This window comes from Apaloderma vittatum, unplaced genomic scaffold (assembly GCF_000703405.1).
Source record: "Apaloderma vittatum isolate BGI_N311 unplaced genomic scaffold, ASM70340v1 scaffold10938, whole genome shotgun sequence".
In the NCBI taxonomy this organism is placed as follows: Eukaryota; Metazoa; Chordata; class Aves; order Trogoniformes; family Trogonidae; genus Apaloderma; species Apaloderma vittatum.
The window spans coordinates 147,650-172,623 of NW_009732535.1; the positions used below are offsets into that span (position 1 = coordinate 147,650).

At 38.7% G+C, this 24,974-nt stretch overlaps 1 protein-coding gene across 1 annotated transcript in view; it reads right to left on the bottom strand.

Annotated features, from left to right (window-relative positions):
- Window positions 1–24,039, bottom strand: part of LOC104278555 — a gene marked incomplete at its 5' end in the record, with an annotated part of 114,269 nt that extends 90,230 nt beyond the window's left edge. The window contains 2 exons of the mRNA XM_009875567.1: window positions 16,283–16,333; window positions 23,953–24,039. Coding sequence (XP_009873869.1) covers window positions 16,283–16,333; window positions 23,953–24,039 — 138 coding nt within the window. The remainder of the gene's footprint in view (window positions 1–16,282; window positions 16,334–23,952) is intronic.
- Window positions 24,040–24,974: the final 935 nt, after the last annotated feature.

A 24,974-nucleotide genomic window follows, 5' to 3' on the forward strand; every position in this document is an offset into this window, starting at 1 on the left:
CCACCTTCCCAGGCCATGGGAACAAGTACAGGCTGCTTGGGCAGGTTTTGGCCCCTCAGCTCTGCTCTTCTAGGTGACACAAAAGAAACACAGATGAAATTGCCTTTCACCTTTGTTTCATGACTTCAGAGCAGTAGATTTTTTATACAAGAAGTAAAAATCCACTTACTAACAGGGAAAAAATTCTTCCTCTAGGAAGCAAAGATCACACACAGTTCTGGGATGCCATCTGGCAGACTTTCCAGAACCAGGACTCTCCATCCTCCTCCCTTTGTTTACTGCTGAGCTTGATAGGCAACTGAAGGAAAGCTGGGGCAACTCTACTATTCCTTCCAGGCTTGATCTGCCACAAAAGACAACCTGTAAGTAGTCAGGACTCAAAAAGCTGTCATTTCATTATTGTAAAACTGGAAGAAACCAGGAAAGCTGGTCAGCTCTGCAACATGTTATCCAGCTGCTCAGCAAAAGGAGCTGCTCTAGTATGCTCTGATAATTCTCAAATCCTTTTTCTCCTTCCCCTCACAGGTAAAACAGAGCAAAAGAGAGACTGACAGCAAAGGCCTATGCTTGATGGGGAGGAACCCGGTACACAGCTATTCTCCTTCTATGCACCAGAACGGCTTCACCTTGATCAAGCCTAATATTTTACTAAATACTTCCATAAAAACCTAATGGAAGATCCTTACACTTAATGCATACCCAAATAATCAACCATGAATTTGTGTATAAATTGGGCTGTATTATCAGCTAACTCACCTGGATGACAGTCTCAGTCATTAACAGATTTAAGATACAACAGGCTCAAGTACATTGACAAGTGTAGTGTAAAACCACCGAAAATTCTGGTTGGAAGGTGCCTAGAGCTTATCTAGTCCAACGTTCTGCATAAAGCAGGGCTAACTTCTAAATCAGAAGTTAGATCACGTTACTTTGGGCTTTCTCTGGTTGCCTTTTAGAAATCTTCAAGGAGGGAGATTCCCCAGCCTCTCTGCAGAGCCTGCCCCTTGCTCATCCTCTTCTACTGTGGTAATTTTTCCCTTGTCCCATGGGAATTTCCCTTGCTGAAACTTGTGGTCATTGCACCCCTTGTACCCTCACACCATTACATAATTGGGGGAATGCCACAGACCCAACAGACCTGTGCAAGTGCAGGAGAGCTGAGTTCTGTTTCTGTTGGAAATTTGGCTAGAGCACTTGCATCCTCAGAAGACTCTGCTCCCCACAGCCTCATTTTCTACATGGTCTGTGTCTCCCAGAAGGCTTAGAATGGGGAATGCTGATACAGGATAAGGGTGAGCAATTTGCACATAGGTACAGCATGTAATTGTTTATCCCATCTTTCCATGGGTCTTAAAAGTAATTCTTTTTCAAGGTTTCAACAAGTATAATGTATCGATGTCTGGTTTATATTGCAAATTATTAAGATGTTAGGAGTACTCTGCATGTTGAGTTGGATAAGTAATTCTGCTGCAAAGAATTAAAAATTATAGTAATATTTAACTTTGGAAAACAGGTGCTAAAATGTTCTCTAAGAGATATTTACATCTTCTCATAGAAATTAATGCTTTAGCTACACAAGCAACAACCACAGATCTGAAATAAGGAGATGCCTTGCACTTGTGGTAGCTACACAGTGATCATGAAAGTTTTGTGACCTCCTCAACGAAAGATTGCTTTTACTTTCATTAAATATATATATATTATATCCCCAGTAAAAACAACCCAAAAGACATCAAACACCAGAAAAAATACACTGAAATAACATTAAGGATCTAATATAAATCCACAAAAGCCAGGAAATTCAGAGATAAAGAAAGACTTTCAGACGAGGGAAAACTTTCCAATATATTAAACTGGAGCATAAATTCACTTCCTCTTCACATATTTGCCATCAAGTCATTCCAGACGCAGGGGGTAACTCCAGCGCCTTCAGCAGTACTACACCAAGAATCAATATGGCCCTATAGAACTATGTCTTAATACTTTCTCTATTTTTGATAATTACCAAAGATATCTGAGTTTAAACAGCAACTTCCTCTCTTAGAGCTCATTTTCCCATCATTCAGAAACTGCTATAAAACTGAATTTGTGAGATTGCTCTAGTTTCCGTGATTAAAGACTGTGATGTCAATCGCGGAGTTATGACTTCATTGACAGGACCAACTAGAAGGAGAACCTCTGTGAGAAGGAGAAAATCCACACTCAAACACAAACATATCTGAGATTAGCAAAGACAACACTGCACCTCACTGGACACAGACATTTCCATCTGCATAAATAACAGTCTCTACTTTTCACTCGAGCCAAGTACAAAAATGCCCCTTAAAAACTTCTGTTGCATTCATAACTCATTCATGGTGCTGATGTGTTGCCACCCAAGCTCAGCCTTGGCGCTAGTGCTGCGTGGGCCAAGCTTGATGTCAGCAGCAGCTTAAATCACACGCTGTGGGTCCAACTCTCTGCTACACTTTCTGGAAGTGCAAAATCAAACGTACAGCTTAAGATAGGATATGAAGGGTATGAAGTGATTTTGAACTGCCTTCAAACTCCCCGTGATTCTGCCCTCATCCCCAAGCTGACATGGCTTTTGGCTCTGGGGTCTGGCTATTTCCTCCCCAATAGAGCAAGAGAACCACAATGAAGTAGTTACTAGAAGATCCTCAGGTATCTGGCTGAGCAATAGATTAAAAAAAAAAACCCCAATAGGAATCTGATGGGGAAAACTGGAAGAAGGGAAGACAACCTCCTGAACTGTATCTTTCTACAGCTAACCCAAGTACATAAGACGGCTGCTCTGAGCCTTGAGATACAGAGCAAAACTGCTCTAAACAAAAGAGCTTTCCACATCACTTTTGTTTCTGAAAAACAACAAAATATTTTTCCTTTCAATTTCCTAGGCTGTAAGAGGCAGAGGGGCTATCACTGGCCCAATGCAGCCACGTAAAATAAGACATTGATAACTTAGGCACTCTCTCACCCTACACCGAAAGCTCTAGTATCAGTGCATGGGACACAACTGAGCTGACAGCTGGTGAGGTCAGATTCAACCCAAGAACCCAGGAATGACAATCCCCTGTTGCTCCAAATTGTATAGAGACTTGGGCTCTATGTTCATTCTTTTTGTCCGTATTCTACTCCTTGCAGTAATACCTTCTTAAAGGTTACTTGAAATGTCTCATATTTAGTCTTGAACCAGATGTTTATTTTGTTGGATGCCTTCCAAATAAATCCAGTCAGACATTTTTTAATTAAATAAATGCCCTTCTCAATTTTTTTCAGCTGCCTTATCATGCTCAAATTACTCAAAACGAGAACACTTTCAAAGCTTCTATCCATGACATTTATGTAGCCCTGAATGAAGAGAGTGGGCAAGCTAAATATCCAAACATCAACCTGGAGAAGAGAAACAACTGAAAATGGATGCAGTTATCGTTCACCCCTGCCTCTATACTTGTGCAAAGTGTCTGGAATCTGCACACTGCAAAACTGTAAAGGAAGGACAGAATCTCTCCCCTGGCTTTTTATTATAAGGCCACTAAAAAGCTCTATGAAAACTAACAAGTCAACGAGGAAACTAAATAAATCAATAGAGTTCTGCCTCCCAGTTATCACACACTCAAGAAGGATGTACAGAGCTTTGCAATGTACAAAGCTTGCTCTTGGACGTTATTTAATTAGCTATTTGAAATTGTAATCATGCGAAGCAAACCAAAATGATTTGTAACTGTGCAAAAAAAAGATGGCAACAACTCTAACTTCTCCCTTAAATAGCTTTCTTACTGATTTGGAAGGACAGGATTAGTAATCTCTTTCTTGGAAACCAATGGCATTTGGTTTGCCTGCAAAGGCTCTGAGACCTTCTGCTTCTTGAAATGAACAATGAAAGGGATGAAGCAGCTTCTCCTTGGAGCAAAATTATTATTATGTATATAATTTTAAACCATTTTTGTGTGCACGTGTGAACTTCAGCTCTAACTAATTCTTCTTTATTGCTCTCTGTGCAACGGACAGAATTTCTACCTAAGGAATTTTGATATAGTTTAACCAAAAAGTACAATGCATAAAACCTTCTTCCTCAAGATATGCTGCAGATTAAAGGGCAAATTCTTTCCCTCTCTCAAAACCATTATCAGTGGCTTTTTGTAAGCATAACTAAGAAAGGGTTTCCAATTTATGTATCACTATTTACAAGTATTTGGAGAGAAAATCCTAACTCCAACCAAGTCAGTTGAGTCTTCCTATTGAATTCAATTCAATGGAGTCACTACTTAACAAACACTTGCCTTGAAAGAATTTTTCAGTGAGTTCTATACCCTCTGTATATATCTACCTACGACCACAGCTGAGCATATCCTTAATGAAAGTTATACACACAGAAAATCAAGATTATTCAAAATCATGTCTTTGTATATCTCTGAAAAATGTGATGAAGGTTAAAGTGCAGACGTGTCCGTATTTCAGTTTTCAAATAGTCCATTGAGATGATTTAGCGAAAAAACCCTCTACTTTTAAAAAGCAATACTCTTTATAAGGCATACAAGTTGCTTTAAAATTCAAAAAAATCAATAAAAATCACCTGTCTGTATCTCTGTATCAGTCTAGCCCATCTGTTATTCATGCAGTGACTGCTCAAAACTTACTGACTTCAATAACAAATTCATCATATTCAGAGATTCAAATACTGTTCTTGCTATGTGAGAGTCACCAGATTTCTGTTCATTGTACCTGAATATGTATAGACCTTCTTCATCAAACGACCTGAGTTCTGTGAAAACACAGCTATTTGCACAATTTATACAGCTTATAACCAACGAGTAAAGTTACACATCACAATAGTGGCAAATGGAGAAGGGCTAAAATCCAGGCAGCTGATTTCATTAGAAATTTGGCCACTGACTTCAACAAGCTTAAGATTTTCTCATGCATCTCCTGGCTCCATATTTGACCAGAGGTACCATGTGTCACTGACACACCATTTGTCTGTCTACCTATCTCAATCAGACTTACATATAAAGCTTGACAAAATATTTCTTGCATGCTCAAATGGTCATTCCTGACTTGAATGATAAGTTTGCAAAAGAAGCACCTTAAAAATTACCTACGCCTCTGCCTCCTCCCAACATTTTATGAACATCAATGAATGCAAGAGCATATGCCATGGCAGAGATAGTCTTGTCTCCTCTACATTTTTTTTATACTGTGATCCAAATACTCTATGTACTTTGTTAGTGTGTTGAGTTGCTTTTTCAAGACCCAAACAGACAGTTGTCTCTGGAAGGAGAGTCCCCAAGCAGACTTCTCAAGGCATTTAGCATCATTAACAGAAAACAATGCAGGAGGAGCAGCCAGAGCAGGCATGGGTTCTGTGTGAATACTAAGGAAACCCCAAGAATACATTAACACAATGCAACTTTGATAAAATCATAATAGTGAAACTCACATACGTGTTTGTATTACATCTTGTAAAATGCCCCAATTGCTGTCTATTAGGATAATTGATATAAAAGTCAAAATAGATTAAGATGTATTAGGTAAAGTCATATTTCTGTTGCATACAGAAACTACCAGTCTGACTGGTTTTTTAAGCTCCCAGCAGTTACTCTAAACAGACAGGATGTAAAAATCCTAAATCTTGCCAATTCACTGATAATCTTAAAGGCTCCAAAACAGTGACTGCCACTACTGGTAAAATACTTTTAATCAACGCAAATCAGCCTCTACAGACCAGACTCCATTCTCATTCACACTGATACAGATACAAAACTAATACGTTACTTCAAATGTAATTTATCAATACTATTATTTAAATCACCCTTAGTAGCACCAAAATCTGACTCTGCAGTTCTGCAGTCCAACAGTTCTCAGGACTGACAGACTTGAATAAAACAAACTGAAAATAGTAAGTTTACTTTTAAAAAATAAAAAGAAAAAGCAGAATAAAGACATACATTATGCATTACTAGCCATCTAAAAGTGCTATGGAAATAGCACACATACAGATACATAACTAACTAAACTGCCAAAAAACCTCTGAACTCTGCAAAACTTGCAATAATAAAAGGCAATACCATTTGAACTGGTAAGAGAAAGAATTATAATCACATGCGAATAGATTACAGCAAGGTGTCACCTGCAAAATTTTTGCAGTCATGCTATAAAACACACAAATATTGTCTTACACGCACTGAGATTTATTTAGGGTAGGATTTGATCCATCTATTCTCCACAACCACCCATCTCTGTAATTTCCTCAGTTGCCTAGTATATTCCTCCTTAACCTTAAAGCCCTCCGCAGACTGAAGCTTAATTAGCCAAACACACTCAAATTTGTTAGTTTAAAGTGGCAAGCCTTACCTCCCAACTAACACTTCATTGCATTTCAAGTTTTGACTGAGAGCCACCCAAAATCCAGCATCACCCTCTGGAGAAACCTTCAGAGCTACATAATGTCAGGACAGAGCACAGTTCCACTCAGAGTGCTCGTGGCCAACTTGTACATCAGGGTCTTCGAGCACAAGTGTTCACAGGGAGGGTCTGCCCATTATAAACATAATGAAGATTTAAACCCACACCTCCTATAGAAGTGTCCTATCACCAGCTTCTATGCTTTCCTAGAGGAGGTGCATTCTCCAGACCTTCTCTTGAACCTGAAATGCCATGCAGAGAAAGGGCTCCAGAAGAAAAACAAGGCAGAAAAGGCCTTCTGCTGAGTGTTTGTTAAGGCTCATTCTCAAATCAAGACAGAAGTGAGGTTCCAGGCTGTGTTCTCCAATGTCTACTGTTTAGATCAGACAAAAAACAGCCCTAGGGATGTCACCACAGATCTTTACATGGATGCCTAAAGCATGAGGTCAGGCTTCCTTGTGTTTTCTTCCTTTCCCATGTGGCCTCGCTACTTTTAAATGCATCACTGAACAGGAGCCACGGCTCTAAAGAGTTGTCACCCAGATCAGCTCATGGCACATCACTTCTCTCGGCATGCAGGTTCAGTCCTGGCCGAGCAGTACCTAAGGTCTCTCAGTGCTTCAGTTATTAGGCTATTATAACAAATCTGGACTTGGAGTCCTCCTCCACTATGTGTCCATCCTCAAAAGATAGCTAAGAAACTGGTCTTGAGCACCATGAGGGGGGAAGCGCCACATTTCTGGTTCCCCATGGGGTAGACGCGTTAATTCAGCGTGAGCTCAGCGGATCAGCTTGTGGAGAGCAGGAGACATGAGGGCTAGATCAAGGAAGCCCTTCTAAGGCACCCATTTCACAGCACTGATTATACAAGACAAAATAAGAATGGGTATCATCTGTATCCCTTCCAGGTCAGGCTCCTAAAATCCTAGTGAGGCAGCGTGTAGCACTTGAGTGGAATGGATTTCCCACAGTGTCAAGCAAAGGAACGAAATCTAGAGATGCCTGTGTACACAAAACATGAACCACCACCTTCTCCTGTCTGTCAGCTCCAGCATGGCTGGTGGCTGCCCGTGAGCAGCAGAAAGATTTCCTTCCTAGAAAGAAATCACTACAACACCAAAAACAACAGAGAAGAAGCCTCCCTGCCTCACTGTGTTGCGAAGAAGGAAATCATACCCCGTCAACAATAAGGCTGATAAACATTTTCTATGCAACCAGAATCATTCTAAACAGGGAGTAACAAAAGATTGCAAAACAAACAGCTCTGTGACCATTATCAGCCTCAACACCGTAAATTCGTGCTCCTGAACATACCGCTTTCTCATTGTCTGTCATCTTCCCAGGCCTCGTTTCAGGGTTCCCCCAAAGACTGAAAATATCTATATTCTCTTAGACCCGAAAAGCTCTCTTCCTCTTTTAGCAGGAGTGTCACTACTGCACCTTTAAACTACTAAAGTGTGTATCTTTTCTGTAAACAGAAAAGTCTGTGAAATCACAGTTTTCCAATTTCAGGTTCTCTTCTCTCTATTTTTAATTTGTTTCTCATTTACAGTCTGATGGATATCTCAGTTAAATCTTGGGATAGAAAAACAGGTGCGCTTCTAAACACCACTGTTAACTATGATGCCTTTGTATTTTAAATTGGTACCTAGCACAAAATAAATTCAGGACAGCAGAGCAAGAATGCATCATGCTAACTAAGTCACATATAAAGTGCATTACTGCTGATATAATTATTTTTTTCCTTGCTCAGAGTTGTGTGCTACACAATTAAAAGCCACCTCCTGGTGAGGATATTTTGCAGCTATTTACTGAAAGAAGCCCCCTTTTTGCTGAAAATCTAGCCATGTACCTAAAATGCAATACTGAACTGCAATTTGAAGTGAGGCTTAGTTCCAGGATTAAGGGAGAGGAAATAACAATACTTGCACTTAAGGCAGGTAATGACTTTCATTCAGACACCTGAAAGCACTCTCCAAATATTAATTATCACAGTACTAGCCTCCGCTCAAACCTTCCAAGAGAGAATCAACTCTGCATTCCTTCAGCATCCACACTGCCTGCTGGGGTCTGTGAAGAATGCAGAATGAAGCCAAAAGTATTACTCCTCTTCAATTATAACTGTAACTCTTAGTTAAGAGGACTAAAATCACCCACACAGGGACTGACTGCCCTTTATAGGATGGCCCTTTTCTGTCATTGGCAGAGAAAAACCACAATATCTCCATGTAAAGCAACCGCATTACTGGGGCTTGCAGTATAAAGCAGAACTAAATTAAATTACATTAAATAAGCAGCACAATTAGCCAGAAATTACAAGAAAACCTAGAAGTCTTGACTCTGCATCTTCTGTCCTGAGTCACACTTTAACACTTGGGTTTTCATTGCCTCTGAACCACTACCTTTACAGAGGAGAGGAGATGGAAATACCATCTCTGGATGAGGTGACCTCGAGTGGCCCTATCCTATAGCTACAGCTCAGATCAACTAGTCCTGCAAAGCAGAGTAACCACACTGAAACCATTCAAGGAACTAGGCACCTTGGTGGTGTGACTACATTTGCCATTTACTGCATCAGTATTGGCCTTCTATACATAATTAAGGGACAAAAGTGAGACAATACCTTCAATATGCATCAAATACCTTTCAGGTTTATATTTGGGGTCAGTTCTAAACTCTTCCGGTGCCAAATCACTCTTATGCTGTATACAAAATCCTAGAATCACTTAGATCAGAAAAGACTTAAGAGTCCCAACTGTTAACCTAGCAATGCCAAGTCCACCACTAAACCATGTCCCTAAGCACCACACCTACATGCCTTTTAAATACCTCCAAGGAGAATACAAAGACTTTTAAAATATCTTACTCCTATCCCTCATTGCTCACCAACCTGAGATACGTGAAGTACATCCGAGTTTACAGAAACAGGTAAAAAACCTCACGTTGATTTAAGATACAGAATTGAAGAGTGTGTTTCCCTCCCTCATCCAACCTGTTTGCAAGCAAGCTTTACTGGAGGAGATGGCCTTGAGCTGAAGGCACAGGGCAGGCTGCCAGGAAATCCGAGTTCTATTCTTGGCGCTTCTACAGATTTCCTTGGGCAAGGCAATTAACCTTGTGGAGTATATTTTCAATGGAGGTGAGGCCCAGCTTCTCCTTCTGCATTCATAACATTTTCAACAGTGAAAATGGAATTAGAGGAGCAAGAACGAGTGCCTGTACTTTTCACTATCGGTATGCTTCCACTGTCAGGTAGCTGGATGCACAGCTGCTAACTGTGCTAGCAACAAAACCAAGAATTCAAATGCTGCGGGTGCAAAAATGCCTCCTGACGCTGCCATGACTGGCCTCAGTGCTCAGTTCCCTCGTATGTAAAATATGCAATGAGGCTTAGAAAAATCAAAATACACAGCCAAAGAGAAAACTAATTTTAAAAGTTCCTGAGCACCATAAAAACGACACAACTCAGAATTTCAGTCTACCTTTCACTACAGATGCTGTATCTTCTGTACTTTCTGCATTTTTTGACTGTTAAAATTTTCTCTTTGGACCTCAAGCAAAATAAAAGATTTTCCTTTAAGGATGCTGAAATGACAGCTGAAGTTGAAGTATTTTTATAGCTAAACTGGGTATCATTTAATATCCCATAACAGAAGTGGAAGTGAATTATAGAGTCAGTGAAATATCCTTTTGGTAATATAAATGTATTTTAGAAAAGAACTATCACGGCCAAATTTTCTGTTGTCGTCTACAGGAAGACCTGCACTTGAAATAAATGGTGCCACATCTACTTACACAAACAAGGAATAGGACTCTGAGATTCCAAGGAAGGACACTAGTTGCTTAGATAAGCTTCTAGACAAATCATGGCACACACTTCCCTGAACACAGGTGAAATAGAACATATTTTTAGTATATTTTTATATATTTGGTACAAGAATGTAAGATGTTTTTAACTTTCTCAGAATGCTGAATAGAAAAAAAAAATGGATAAAATTTGAGAAAAAATGAGCACTAAATATCTGTTAGTCATAGGAGAAAAGTTCAACAATCACTGGTATAGGTATAAAGCTTTTAAGGCTTTCAATTCATGTCCTTCATCCACATCTTAAGTTTTAGAAATTTTGAAGGAGAGGTCAATAGTCTGGTTTTTTGTAATTACAGAAGCCTCTGCAAGGTCTTTAGAAAACAGAAACGATGACTCCTCTCAGGTGACAGTCTTCCCCACATAGATGTAAAATATGTTCATGAAGGAAGGTATTTTAAATATACATTTTTTAAAGGTATTTTAAATATACCATGATGCAAAATAGTATCTATGACCTTCACAAAGAAAGTAACGTAGTGTGGAAGACTAAAGTAACAGCAACGTGCAAATTTTCATTATGTGCTTCACACAAAGCAGTAACACCACAGATACTGCAGTCAAAAGTTGTAAAGTCACTGAAATTACATTATTCTTTAAAGTATGAGAAACTGAATTTTCATCTGTGCTATCTTCTGTAATTATGTAAATAGCAATTTCCTTTTACATTCGTCATCCAATACATGTGATCTAAGTCATGTTTTGCTCCAAACAGACCATGAAGTCATTCATTCAAACAAACACAGGTTCTTGTAACAATTCAATCTCTAGCCTAGCTTAGAGATGCACTAGCAGGCACTGTGGCATCAAAAGGAAGGATGTCTCACACATAGCTTTTGCTATCTAAAAGTCAGATACATGTCTTATTTTATCATCTAGGTTGTCTTTCCCAATGTCAAAAGACTGCTATCTCCACAAGAGAATTCATCACACTGATAACAAAGCCTTTTCTAGGGCAGGATGGACCACGATCTCAGAACACCCTTCTGTCTCCACCACCTAGTGAAGATGCCTCTGTGACTTTAAGCACCTCCCAGACTATGATTTCATATGAGACAAAAATTACCACTGAACGAGAAACAAGCAAAATTAGTTAAACAGCTTCACATCACAGCGCATGGTATTACCAGAGAGATATTTCTACTTGGGTAATGGTTTGCAAAGACTCGTTGTGTGCAAGGAAGAACCTCCAAACACTGACGGGGTTACTGAGGCAATGGGGTTCTCTTGATATGTATTTCTTCAAAATTCAGAATCTCATTTTCAAAATCTTACAAGTGAATGAATATTAGGAGTCCTTGCCTTGACACAGGCCTTCTGGAACTGCTGCTATAGAAGCATCTCATAAATTCTAGATTTAAGGTTTTATATCTCAGCTATGTCAATACTGCAGTGGGAAATCATCTGAAGAAAAAGTCATTAAAAAAAAGCATTTTTGTAATTATTTTTTGAACGTTGTTTGGCACCACTTAACCTGACTTTCAGCATAAAGTAAAGCCCTGCCTCCATTAAAAAGGGGAAAACCTGATCCTCAAAAGTACTATAATGTGTAGTTAATCATGATTGGATCAGATAAAGCTCTTGCTTAAGGAAATTAAGTTCATTTCTGATTATCTTTTATCTTCAACCAACCTGAAATGTGTTACCCGGACTACCTAGCCGAAAATAAAATTCTTGAAAGAGAGAGAAATTTTCTGAAGTTACAATTGTTACCTGGGCATCAGTGACGCGACATGCAAGCAGATGCTTCACACATACCCTGCACTTGGAAAGTCGCTGATTCTCTTCTGCTGTTACAATCATGTGGCTTCCAGAACTACATCTATCCTTTAAAACAGTTCAGTGGCATGGCACCAGCCACCTCTCCTCCCCACCAAAGTCCTGCTCAAAGCTGTAAAAATGTCTGGACTGTTCCTTGGGGTGTTTGAGCAATTTTGCCATGTCATGCAGTAAATCTGTGGTTCAGACTAAGCAATGTGGAGATGAAATGAGACAATGCAAAAAAAAAAAAAAAATCTATCTAAGGACATAACAAAAACCATGAAAATAAAAAAAAAATAAATCAGAACTAGGTTTCAGATTTCTCCATTAAACTGACATCTGAGAGCTGTAGGAGCCTATAAAATTTCCAGGGCGTTTCAATCCAGTTCTTTGAAACAAAGAGCAAAATAACTGATTATTCCGTCTCCTGTTCTACAACAACCCTTCGGGCCTGTCTTTTCAGCCAACTTCTAGACATACACAAATTCAAAAATAAAATAAAAAAGCCTTGACTGTGAGTTTTTACAAAGAGCTATGTGAAGCCACCAGTGAAACTTGCTGATTCCACAAGCAGCAACAGCAGCAGGGCTCAGGAGCAAAAACCTGCACTGGCAAAGTCAATGACAAACCTTCCACTGACTTCTGCGAGTGTGAATCTCCATGGCTATGATTTTGACTTTATACCTATGCTACAAAAAATAATTCTGCTAATAAACCCGAGGGGGCTTCACCCGTCTTTTTCAAGCATCAAAAGCTCTATCTACAATACAGAGACAAGGTGGACCAGCAGGAGAAAAAAGGCTGGTGTTGAGGACCTAAGGTCCACACCACGCACCTTTCAAGAAGTTTTAATTTCACTCTAGCCCAGTCCTTTGGGTTGAAAACTTACCAGCCTGCACTTCTGCAGCACACCTTTCATTTCTGTTTCATCTGAAAGGAATCCAGCCCATGAGCTCTAGGACTGCTCCTCAACACAGACAATACATGGGGACAGTTAGGAGAAGTATTTTCAAAGCAAATTCTTGATTTGCCCTAGACCACAAATGCAGATGCATCCAAAGAGCTTGGAATATGGTCTTGCATTAAAAACTCTAAAACTAAAGAGTACCAAGGTCAGGAAGAGGTTTACTTCCCCTCTCAGTTAATCAGACTAATAGCCTCCAACGTGCTCCACACACGTGCAGCAATCTGCAGTGAAGATGAGTTTTACAGCAGCAGGCACTGTGTTTCCGATTCCAAATATATTCACTTCGCACCTGCTTGACCTTGTTATCTTCAAGATTTTTATTCAATTAGCTCTCTACACTTCAGGTTTTTCTAGGTAGCTAAGTATTTTATTTTCAGAGGAGTCTGTCAATCTTTACCCTCTGTTCTACTGACAAGGGTCTTCCTTGATAATCTTGCAAGGTATGCATTATTGCACACAAAAAAAAAGATACTATCAGATGTTTCTTATGCTTGTGATAAACTGGGCTCCTTGCCCTCTTCACTTGGGCTCTCCCTCCCCCTTCCTAGTTTTATACTAGTCAAAAAGATTTACTTCTCTTCTACAAAATAATATATAAATAAATACATTGTGAGTCACAAACATTAAATATTTAATCTGAACCGGCAGCAAGACCAGCTACCGGAATTCTACAGTGGTCTGCTAGCTTGTATGTCTCTGGATGTGCATATTGAAGGAAACAGCAGAAATAATACTTTATAATCTGATGAACAACATATGACGGAACCTCTAGACTAGTAAAAATGGGTTACAAACTTAGGAAAGTACCTGCCATACAGAATTCTGCCCTTTCAAAAAAAAACCCAACAACAAAACCCCACCCTACACACTCCTTACTTTCATTAATACAGAAGACTCGTCATTAAGGCTTGATACACATATAATTTGGATTAAAGAAGAAAATAATTGCTACGGAATTAACTGAAGTTTCGCTGATAAAAAGGGACATTTTCTGAGTATATGTCGGATGTCAAAGCAGAAAGGATGACACAGTGTCATCTCTTTTTACGCAGAATCCTTCCTTGATTTAAACTATAAGCTTTGCTTATAGTTGGCACCATGAAAGCTTATAATAATTAAGATACCTTTCTGGAGAAAAATGTTAACGTCACTCCCCTTTTCATCACGCATAGAGGAGGGACCCGTGAAACTCCGAGGAAAGAGAAGGGGCAAAAAAAGACATATTTTCTTCTCTTATTCTACAGAATTATCTGAATGCAAATGGCAGATAGGAGAGTTACCTATGAAAATCACAAGAAGCAACCATATCCCCGGAATATGCAAAGAAAGACTGTGCTTTCAACAGGCATAACAGCAGAGTAATGTCAGGTTTGAAAATATGCATTAGTTTCAAAAATATTAGTTAAACTGTTGCAAGTAACAGTCTCACAATAAAGTAACACATATGCCTACTAGACAGCCAGTAATTCCCATTTCTGCAGATCAGATTCTTCATCCAAAGAGCCCACACTAAACTTAATGCTCCGCTGACACTGCTTGTTCTTTCCTCCCCATGAAGATATAAAAATAAAAGGGAAACATCCTAGACTAAAAGATGTCACAAGCATTATATTTAGCCCTTTTCAATGAAAATCCACCTTAGTTTCAAACTGTGAGTGCTTGGGAGAGACAGTATTTTTAACATTTCAGCCTGCTGCATGTTCCCTTTTTCGCAGAGCTCTTCAACCACCCCTATTCAACTGTCGCACAGCCACAATCCAGCAGGGATGGACTGCCCATTAGAAGTAACTCTCATTAACCTGTTATTTCTGCTGCTTCCCCTGCGACTGCACCCAAGGTGAAGACCAAGCAACACTCAGCATTCACACGCGCAAGGTTTGAGCTGGACAGGAGGAAGCAGACAGCAGTCGATCCACGTTTTACTGCACATGGTATTTGCCTTCTGCCTTTGGGAAGATCACCAGCACAGGTGGGTTTGATTACGCCACCTTGTTTCCTAATGCCAATGAGTCTTTTCACATAAAAACGACAGGCATAAGCATGTACATTCATCTAGTACATCATGGTCTGTTTTCTCCAAAGAAATATCCTGGGGGACTTTATCACTGGACAATGCTATAGAACTAGTTCTTCAAGTGACTGTTAAAGCCATCTCTCCAGTGCGTAGCTGCTGATACACTGGAGAAACTCGGCTGTAGTTTTAAGTGCTTTCTGGCACTCCTTGTGCTTTTGCAAGTGTATACATTTACCATTGTGTTACCATCTATGCAAAAGGACCGAATAAAACGAGGGAAAAATGATGAGACTGTAGAGAGGAAAGAGAAGGCAGAGTAAAACAAGGGAGTAAAACTGAGACAGGGAAGGATGGGTTTGAAGCAGAAGTTTAAAGAAAAATGATGACTAGATAAAGGAAAAGGGAAATCAGAAATGTTAACTTGTGATGGGAGCACAGGGCCATACCTGCCCATCTCCTAATACCCGATCATGTTTTCCAAGTGACATCCCCACCAATTTTCTTTTGAAAGCCTATGCATAAGTGAAAGACGTGCAGAGAGGTGCACAAACTCTCATTAGCTGGTAAACGTCACTGAGAACACAGAATTTCAAGTATCTGAGACTGAAAACTTTCCACGGCCAAAGAATCAAAACATGTGTCTGATAGCCACAAATAGGAAAGACAAAACTTCTAATGAGACCTATCATCCACCGCTACAATTATATGATGCATGAAGATGGCCCAGAATGGAAAAACTAAATTCTAAGTGCAAGTATCCTATTGTTCATTTTCGCTCTTTCTTGCTGGATTTAAGGAAAACATGCTGTTTCCAGGCAATGTAGGACAAAGATATTTACGTTTTTTAAACTTTATCTTGTGCACCCTACATCTGAATGTTATCACCTCTCTTAATCACCTTCTGATGTCTGATAGTGCCCCTTTAACCTTTGTTACTCAATTACCGAACAAGTTATCTCATTGTTACTCTCTTTTGAAGGAAGAGTTGTGCCTCTTTTCATGCTGATAAGAGACACATAAATATTCACTCCCAGCAAACATTTAATGGTAAAGTGTCTTGAGCAAACTACCAGAGTCTAAAGGTAGGAAGCTGTGGTTAACTTTTCTGCTATCTTAACCCTTTAGTCAATCCACCAGAACAATCAGACACAGAAGATGGATGCTCTTTTTTACAAGTGGAGCAGAAATAATTGCTCTCTAGAAGAATGGACTTTATAAAACGCTTTATAACACAGCAAATAAATCAAATGATTGGAAGTGAAATACATACCCATTTTCTCGGCCGGCCTCTGGGTCGCTTTTCACCAGTGGCTTCTGCTTTCTGTAAAGGGAAAAGAAACACAACATATTTTATACCTCAGCATTATTTAACAGCCTCAGTAACTCGGAGCTCCTTTCCTGTAACATTATCCATAATTATATCTCTTGGGTGGCACCAAGCCCCCCTTCCCGCTCTGCAGGGTTTCTGGAGGAATGTGATTATGTTGTTTTTTTCCTGACATTTCCTAGCCAGGGTGGCCGGGGGATGCCTCGCCTGTGCCCACAGCCCTGACCCACACAGTGTATGTGGGGCACAGAGGAGCATCCACACACACACACAGACACTCGGTGCCCACAGCGCAGGCCGGGATGGTCCAGCCGGCCATGGGGCACACAGGCTGTGGATGGGGGTGCAGGGCAGGGTGGGAACCTGAGAACTCTCAATAACATCAAATCTAGTCTTTCACAGGCTGTCAGAAATTACCTGAAGACACTAAATCAAAAATACTGTCTGAACAAAGCAGTTTATAGCAGCCACAATTCTTTCTTTTAATCTCATGATGTTCACGCACGACGAAATGGAGCTGGACAGACTATCACCACGAACGTGTGTTTGTCTTCATCCTGGGACATAACTTCTCTACTTCGCAAGAAGTTTTCCAGGTAAAAACACATCCTTAAGCTGTAAGTTAACCTTTCACTGATCCAAAACACTCCTTCCCTTTTTCAGGGTTGAGCAAACAGCATGGAAGGTGCCCTAGAAGCGACGGCTGTATTTATATAGGACCAGCAATCATTTCTGGAGCTCAGCGTAAAGGAAATATAGGTTCTCTTAACGCGCTCCTGCATCAATTCACTGTGCTACACAGTGAATACTACTACTTATGCACTATATTGAAATATTGGCTGGCTTTAAAATGAAAACTGCAGGTAATTTTCTCTGGATAGGCTCTCACCAGGTAAATAATCCCGTCCCACTAAGGGTGATGAGGATTTTGCCACCAGACTTTGTATTTGGCGAATCTAAAAAAACAGGTGGTTTTTAGACTTGCCACATACGAAGTCCCCAAACTTTCATTTTACATTCTGTAAATGTGCTTCCACATTTCCATGAATTGCTTTTTTTTCCAGTTAGCTGTATGTGTATTTGATTTGCCCTTAGAAATCAACTGTGTCATTCAATAAATCACTTGCTGGTCAATCTCTGTAATATATACTGTAACCTAATGCTGTGTAAATCGGATCCCTCTAAAAGAGAACTTGAGCTGAGGAAGTAGCGGAGGAATCTCTACAAAAAACCTGCCCTGCAAGTTAAATGCAATTACATTGAAATAAATATCTTGCCAAGAAGAAAACTGTGAAAAATAAAATTCACACTCCTAAAGGGCAAAATTATCACTCAGACTTGTTAAAAGAGTAAACCTGCTCTTTAATCGTTTATACCAGTGTTACACGTAAGATGAAACCCTCTTATGAGAATACTTGTTGAAGTGCATTTACTATATATTGCAGCTGTCTACTTCAGAGCTTTGTTTCCTTTTAAAGAATTAATTTCTTCATACCTTATAACCTGAAGGATGCAAAAAAGATGTGGTTTGGTTTTGACAAGCTGTAGTCCCCTGCATTTATGTTTATTTCACAAAAAAATAGGCATCAAACCTTAAAAGAAAATATTAAAACCGTTCTTAACAAATCAACACCTGTTATCAAAACACAAATGCCATTTATTCTCTTTTGTATTTTACTGCATCTGAAGTAAAGACCCTTCTTCAAAGCTCAATGGAAAAAAAAAATAAGGTTTTGGAAACGAAAACTATTTTGATCTCCCAATTAAAGCTCCTACAAACCTGACACAAATTTTAACTAGAGCATATAATGTAGTAACTCGATGGGAAAGAGAACATGAGAGATTTCTTTTAACAACTAATCTTTGCTTCCTGCCATAAACTGTCATGCTGCACGGCCGCTTGCCCCAACCGGTGCTGCGCTTTATCCCTGAGGAAGGTCCATGTCAGAAGTGGCTGGTGTTCCTGCTGGCTAGTTTGGATATCAGTTTGTCAAGTGCTTGGGGACCTTTTAGATGGAAAGTCAACTATATTAAAAATATGATTTCCACCTCATGTTAGAAGAAAAACATTTCCATAGTTCTTATCAAAACCAAATCTTTCCCAGAGGTGAGCTGAGCAAACAGCGGGGCATGCCAGAGACGATGTTCTGGCACAGAGGGATTCTGTAAGTAAATAGGAAGGTTTCCACAGACTAAACTGCAGAAAATGAAGGACAAGAACCTCCAAAGTGGATATTTTTATCTCCATTCCAAAGGAACAGAAAGACAAAACACTTCTCAAACAACCAAAAGGAGCAGTGGTGGTCCAGTGGTGATGATAAAGACATGAAGTTTGGGAAAATATTCCACCTCTTTCCCACTGGATTTGTTTTAGTTTGCATTTTGCAAGCACAGCCTGTATTTTCTCCAACAGCACAAGACTGTCTTTTCATTTAAGCACTTGAAGAAAGGTTTTATTGCATATCAGACAAATAATTCAATGTTTCTCCATAAAATTTTCAAGTAATTAATAAGGAACACGTAAGTGCCAAAGCATTGCCTTTCCTCTGAAACAGGTATTTGCACAATCAGAAACATTCCAGTCTGCTGGCTCTTTCCTTTAATTGAAGTGTTACCTCTGAAGCTAGGAAGAAATCCAGAGAGAGCCCCAAGCCACCAGAGGTAACACGGATCCTCGTGTGGGCAGCAAGACACACGTGCTCCCAGCCAGCCTACACACAGCAGCTGGCACCTCCTTAGCCCAAAATTATGCTGCTGCCTTCACCCTCTGATGCACTTCTGGAAACTGAGATGTGTTACATCGGGAGTTTCTTAACATTTGGGGCTACACTATGAGGTGTGATCTTGCCCCATACATCTAAGACATGAAATCACCAAACTTAAATGAGGATTTGTTATCAAATGCAAGTCTATGGTATTTCATGAAAAATTACTATACTTCTTATAACCAATAATGCGAATACATAATTTTCGCAATGTCACATTGTAGGAACTGAACTAGAGATACTCGCTTGCAGGTGCAAGATCTATAGGGTTGGGGTGGGTTTTTTTGGTCCCAGGTGAGAGATACAGTCATCCCAGTCACTGCTGTCTGGAAGCCAGCTAAGAGTCCCCAGGCAGATTTGCAATTCTCCTCAGCCCTGTACCAGAGGGCCGTCAAACCCTGCTTCCAAATACCTGCTACCAGCAACCACAGGACCTGCCTGCCCACTATTTCTGCCTTTTCGTTGCACAAATGTGCCGTGCCCAGACCAAAACTGAGGCGTACTACTGAATGCAATTAACAAGACAAGACATGTATAAATAATTGAATGGCTATGAAGCGCTCTTTGGGCATCCATCTATTGTCAAGGAAGGTCTCAAATGCAACAGAATCCATATTTGGAGAACTCTATCCACTTTGCAAAATGATCTGCTGGAGACCTCAGATAAAATATGGCAGAGCTGTGAGTCAGGTGAAATAACTGGGAGTTCTCCAAAGGAAGATCACTGATGTCAAACCACATCAAAAGGCCTTGCCCAGGAACATACCCATCTTCTAACAAAAAGTTATTTTGTTTTTAAAAAACTCTTAAAAGAAACTTAGGTTTTGGCTAGATACAAAAGTATCACACTTTCCACATCCTGTTTTACCCATTTTAAACCTAACCATGAGTCAGGCCTTCTCTTGCTTCTCCCCTCTTGCTCAAAACACTTGATTTTGAAGTTTCTTATTTTTTAAGTACAATAACCATGCTATGATCACTTGATCAATCTGATCTTGTTTTCCCTTTAAGCTCGTAATGACTGGTGTTCATGAGAATGAATGAAGCATGGAGAAGCCAAACAGATTTTCACAAACCAATTTAGGGCAGAGTCCTGGTCACGTGAGCCTTCTTTTTTTTTTTTTTTTTTTTTTTTTTTTTTTGCCTTTGGACTGCTTAACTTAGGGACGTGCCTTCCGACATACCAAACTCTGGCCATGTCATGTAGAGACAATAGTAAGTGCTCTTTAAGTTCTGGTTTTCAGAGGATCTGGAGGTATTTTCAGTGAACTTCACTGCATCAATAACTACAAAAAAAGAATACTTTAACTGAAGGTGAACTTTACTGGCGAGTGTTTACTTTTGGATATTCCTGGGATATCTCTTTACATTTTCTTTGGAGACAAACACATAGTAGCTGCTACTACTTCTTTTTCTAACCTCACAATTGCGTTTCCTCCTTCCAAACAGGAGAGTATTTAAACCTACATAGTATTTTTTTCAAACTCAACTACAGGAGCTAAACAAAGAAAAGCCCTTGAATGCTTAAGGGAAGTGTGATGGGCTGTGAAGATAGCTCACCCTAACAAATAAAACTCAACTACAGAACACCCAGGAAACTAACAAGGAACATCCCTACTAGGATCTTCATACAAAATTAGTCATTCTTTAGGGGGGAAAAAAAAACTTCACTTTTTTGCTAATTTTTTACAAATATTTGAAATGAGTAACAGAATGACTCCTTTAAAGATGCAGACTTCAATAACAGCCTAATTGTAAGGACTCAAGTACAAGGTTATTAAGAGTGTTTTTGTGTCTATCTCTTCCCATCTGCTAACATGTTGTGCTCCTGCTCCTGAAAATTAAGTATTTGAGAGATGGTTTAGTTCTCTATAAAATGCAGCTCATCTTTTGAGTCCAGTTTATAACAGGTTAGGTATGTGTGACATGCAAGGCTTTTAAAAAAACGTGTATTGCCTAAAATTAGAGTAATTGCCACATTATTAGCTGACCAATTGGTCTTGCAACATTCTGTATGCATTGTGAAGTTTCACATTGCTAATTTCCTAACAAGCACAGTTTGTTTTCAGATGCCCCAAGGCCAGTTTACCAAGACCAAACGCAAGCTCTGAAAGCCCAAAAACAAAAGTAATAATTAAAAAAATAGCCTGTGAACCAAGAAATTTTAAATCCACAACACAACCACGATTCCAGGGTAAATCAGCCCCCAACTGATTTAAGGTTATTTCCTTTTCTGAAATACAACAAAACAAAGTCCCAGTTCTGGAGTATTTTTAACTCACTGCCAGTTTGTGCAATACATTTTTAATTGTGATGTGTAATGGTTTGCAAGAGAACACCCAATCAATTAATCATGAGTGCCTTCTCATGGCTGCTTGGTGGGTTCTCCTGGCTGACGTTTATCTTACGTGTTGTGAACACTCTTAATACATTTCAATGAGCTCCCTTTGAAACACAGAGGCCACACATTATTCTTCAGAAATTCCAGCAATTTCCAATTGCGTGTACAGGACACAGGTTCACATGTAGAGGGTCTTAGGCTGAGTTAGGCAGTTCTGCTCCTTAGAGCTAAGACAGGCTGGAGAAAGCCTTACAGAAATATATATGTGCACACATGTGTATGTGCAAGTAAGTTTACCACAAAATCAAACACATTGCTCCCTCCTTTAAGAGGTGATACCCTCCCCACCGAATGAAGCTTTCTTACAGTGCCAAAACCTTTCTGTTCACATTACTGTCAGAAAAACTATTGGAATTAATACTACATAAAAAGATATTTTAAGATGCCTGGTGAGAAGCTGAACCATTTTAGAGAGAGTTAATTATCAATTTGGAAAAAGAGCTAAAATATTTATTTGAAATGTGATCTCAGTGAATTTCGTCTAGCAAGGCTTTGTTAAGTGTTTTGTGTTTTAGAGGATTTATCAAACTTTTATATACTTTACCTATAAACCTAGAAACAAATAAGACTTGTAACCACATAAGCCTCAAAGGTTGGGAGGTTTTTTATGATAAAAAAAGAAACGCAGTCTTTAGTCAATTTTTTACATTATCAACACCAGAAAGGGTTTGCTTTAATTAGAGCAGTAACTTGATGCATTCTGAAAATCAGAACGTTACAATGAAATAGCTCAGTTCATAAATTAGAATTTAAAAAAACAGCTCTATGTACCAGAATCATCTGGAAAGCTCTTGATTTGATATACCTACATATATATTAATGTTTTACAGTTACTTTCTATTTATACTGATTTCCACATCACTCATCTAAGTAAAATAATGTTAATATTTCTTTTAGAAATATCTTTTTAAAACACATTTCTACGAATTATTTAAAATTAAACCTTATTACAAATATTTCTCCTAGGAAAGCCAACACTCCTAAGAGTAATATTTAAAATACTAAACCTCACATTTGGATTTGCCAGACTAATAAAATCCTTCTCTCTCTCTTTTGAAGAGTGAAATTTAAACTATTTTAAAGTGAATCTGAGGAACATTTTTAGTATATAAAGAAAAAAATCAACATTTTAGGCTCACCAGGTTGCAGGCTGGCTTTGATATCTTTTATATACTTAACTTGTAAAGCATTTTTTACTAATTCATTAACTTCTTGACAGAATATACTCCTTTATTTTCCAGCTCAGAAAGTAAAAAACAATTTTAAATTTAAAGAGAGTTGGAAAACGTTCCTCCAACAAATGTTGAAAACACAACAAAACAGACGTGAAACCATAGTCACCCCCTAATAATTTAATATTTATCGGTAGTTGCTATAGTAATTTATAACACTGAAAACTCTAAAACTGAGTATGGTCAGTACCAGAAGCACACTGAAGAATGACTCACAATAAGATGAGGCCACAAATACCTTCTACTCGCATTTTGTCACAGATCTGCTTGAAAGACACTGATAGACTTAAGCACCAGACTTTGTAAGCTTTTGTTTCCAATTTAGTACCTGTAAATTAGTGCTAACTGCTGTGTAACCATCAACACAAACAAAACTCCTGTGTTTGTTTTCAAGCCTGTACACAACTATTCGCCTTCACTACAGTAATTCCTACAGAAAGGTATGACTTGCCTTGATAGCAGTTTCCTATTGCTGAGCTTTCCCCAATTCAGATGAAATTAGGTCACATTCTCATGTAGTATTTGTGATGTAAAGTCTATGCACCAAATGCAATGACTTCAGGGAGCTTCTCTTACAGCCAAACGTATTCAGAACCACCAGAATAAAAGTTTGCCCCCATCACAGTAGTGGTTCAGGAGACTAATAGCACTTCAAGTAAAAGCCTCTTTACTAAACAGGACATAGTAGGCTTTTACTGTAACTCACAGTTTACTTTACCATCACAATTTTAAGCTGTAAATTTCAATATATGCACTTATTTCCATCAACACATAATTGGATTTACTTCTAATTAACCTATGTTTGACAAAACACTTAGCTTTAATATACAGATTTGGTCTGTAGCAGTAATGACTATAAGTGGGCAAGAAATTAATCTTCCTCTTTCAAAAAATCTCAAGATTTTTCAAAAAATCTCAAGAAAATAATACCCCTAATAATGATTTCCTTACTAGATACAGGAGATCTCAGTAGATACATCACATTATGTTATTTCACCAATCTGTACACTACTAAAAAGCAAGATGCCCTTATAGGTTCTGCATCAAGGTCTTCATGAAGCATGTTAATTCCAATCTTAAACATGCAAAATACATGCTTTATGGAGGTTCCATTATTAAGAGGGTTCCAACCCCACAGTTTCACAGAGTAAATGACTGGATCTTTGCTACTAGTTGATGAAAGAAACAACATTAGAAACTCTTTAATAATCTCACCTTCTGAGCTGCTTTAGAGGGACTCTTGTTTTTGCTTCCTTTGGGTCTTCCTCTTGGTCTTTTAGGAGATGGTTCACCAGTTGGTTCCTAAATACAGGAAAACATGCTATTGTGGCAAGAGGCTATAACTAACCCAGAAGGTCTGAAGGATAAACTATAACTGAGAAGTTACTGAAATCATATGAAATAACAGTATAAATAAATAAAACTGTATTTAAAATGCAACATGAAAAATTAAACAACTTGAAGCAAAGAAAAAATGTATTTTGCACAGGAGTTTAACTTCTCTTCTAATTGCATAAAAAAACTTGAAGAGTCTGCATATTCTACCAGATAAGTTAAAACAGAAAACACATTTTTTTAAGATGGCTATGACTCCTCTCATGTAAGAATAATTACTCAAAAAAAAAAAAGTTATTCATTTAATTACAATTGCATTTCCTTACAGCAAGATAACAATTATCATATGCAGTTTCCAGCACAAACTTTTGGGGAAACAAAAAGTTCACTGCTGGAATACTAAAGTAAGCTTAAACTCTCTTCTCTCAAGGGCACAAATACTTTGGGGGGATTTTTTTCTGCTGCTCTGCAGTCGGCATTATATTCACACCTATTCTAAATATAATTGATTTGGATTAAAATGCAAATGCAAACATTTTTTCAAATAGAGCACTAGCAAGCAAAAAAAAACTCGAGGAAGGAAAATATCCGAAACAAAAACCCAACCCTAAAATGACTCGACAGGAACACTAATTATTTTAGCTTTTTTTTTTAACGGGCTCTCCCCTGCTTGACAGTAAATAACCAGTCCTTAAAAATGGGTATGAATTACTAAGAGTTCGGGTTCTAAATATTTATTCAGTGAATCATAAATACTATAAAACTCGTCTAGTCTTAAATATTATGCATTTCATTCAGATTACAGGATGTGGGAAAACTAATTAAATGCAGTTTGTTAACTTTAAACCAGCTTAAAACCCTTCAGCTTTTTTTAATTCCCGGGTAGGTGAAGGGGAGGCTGG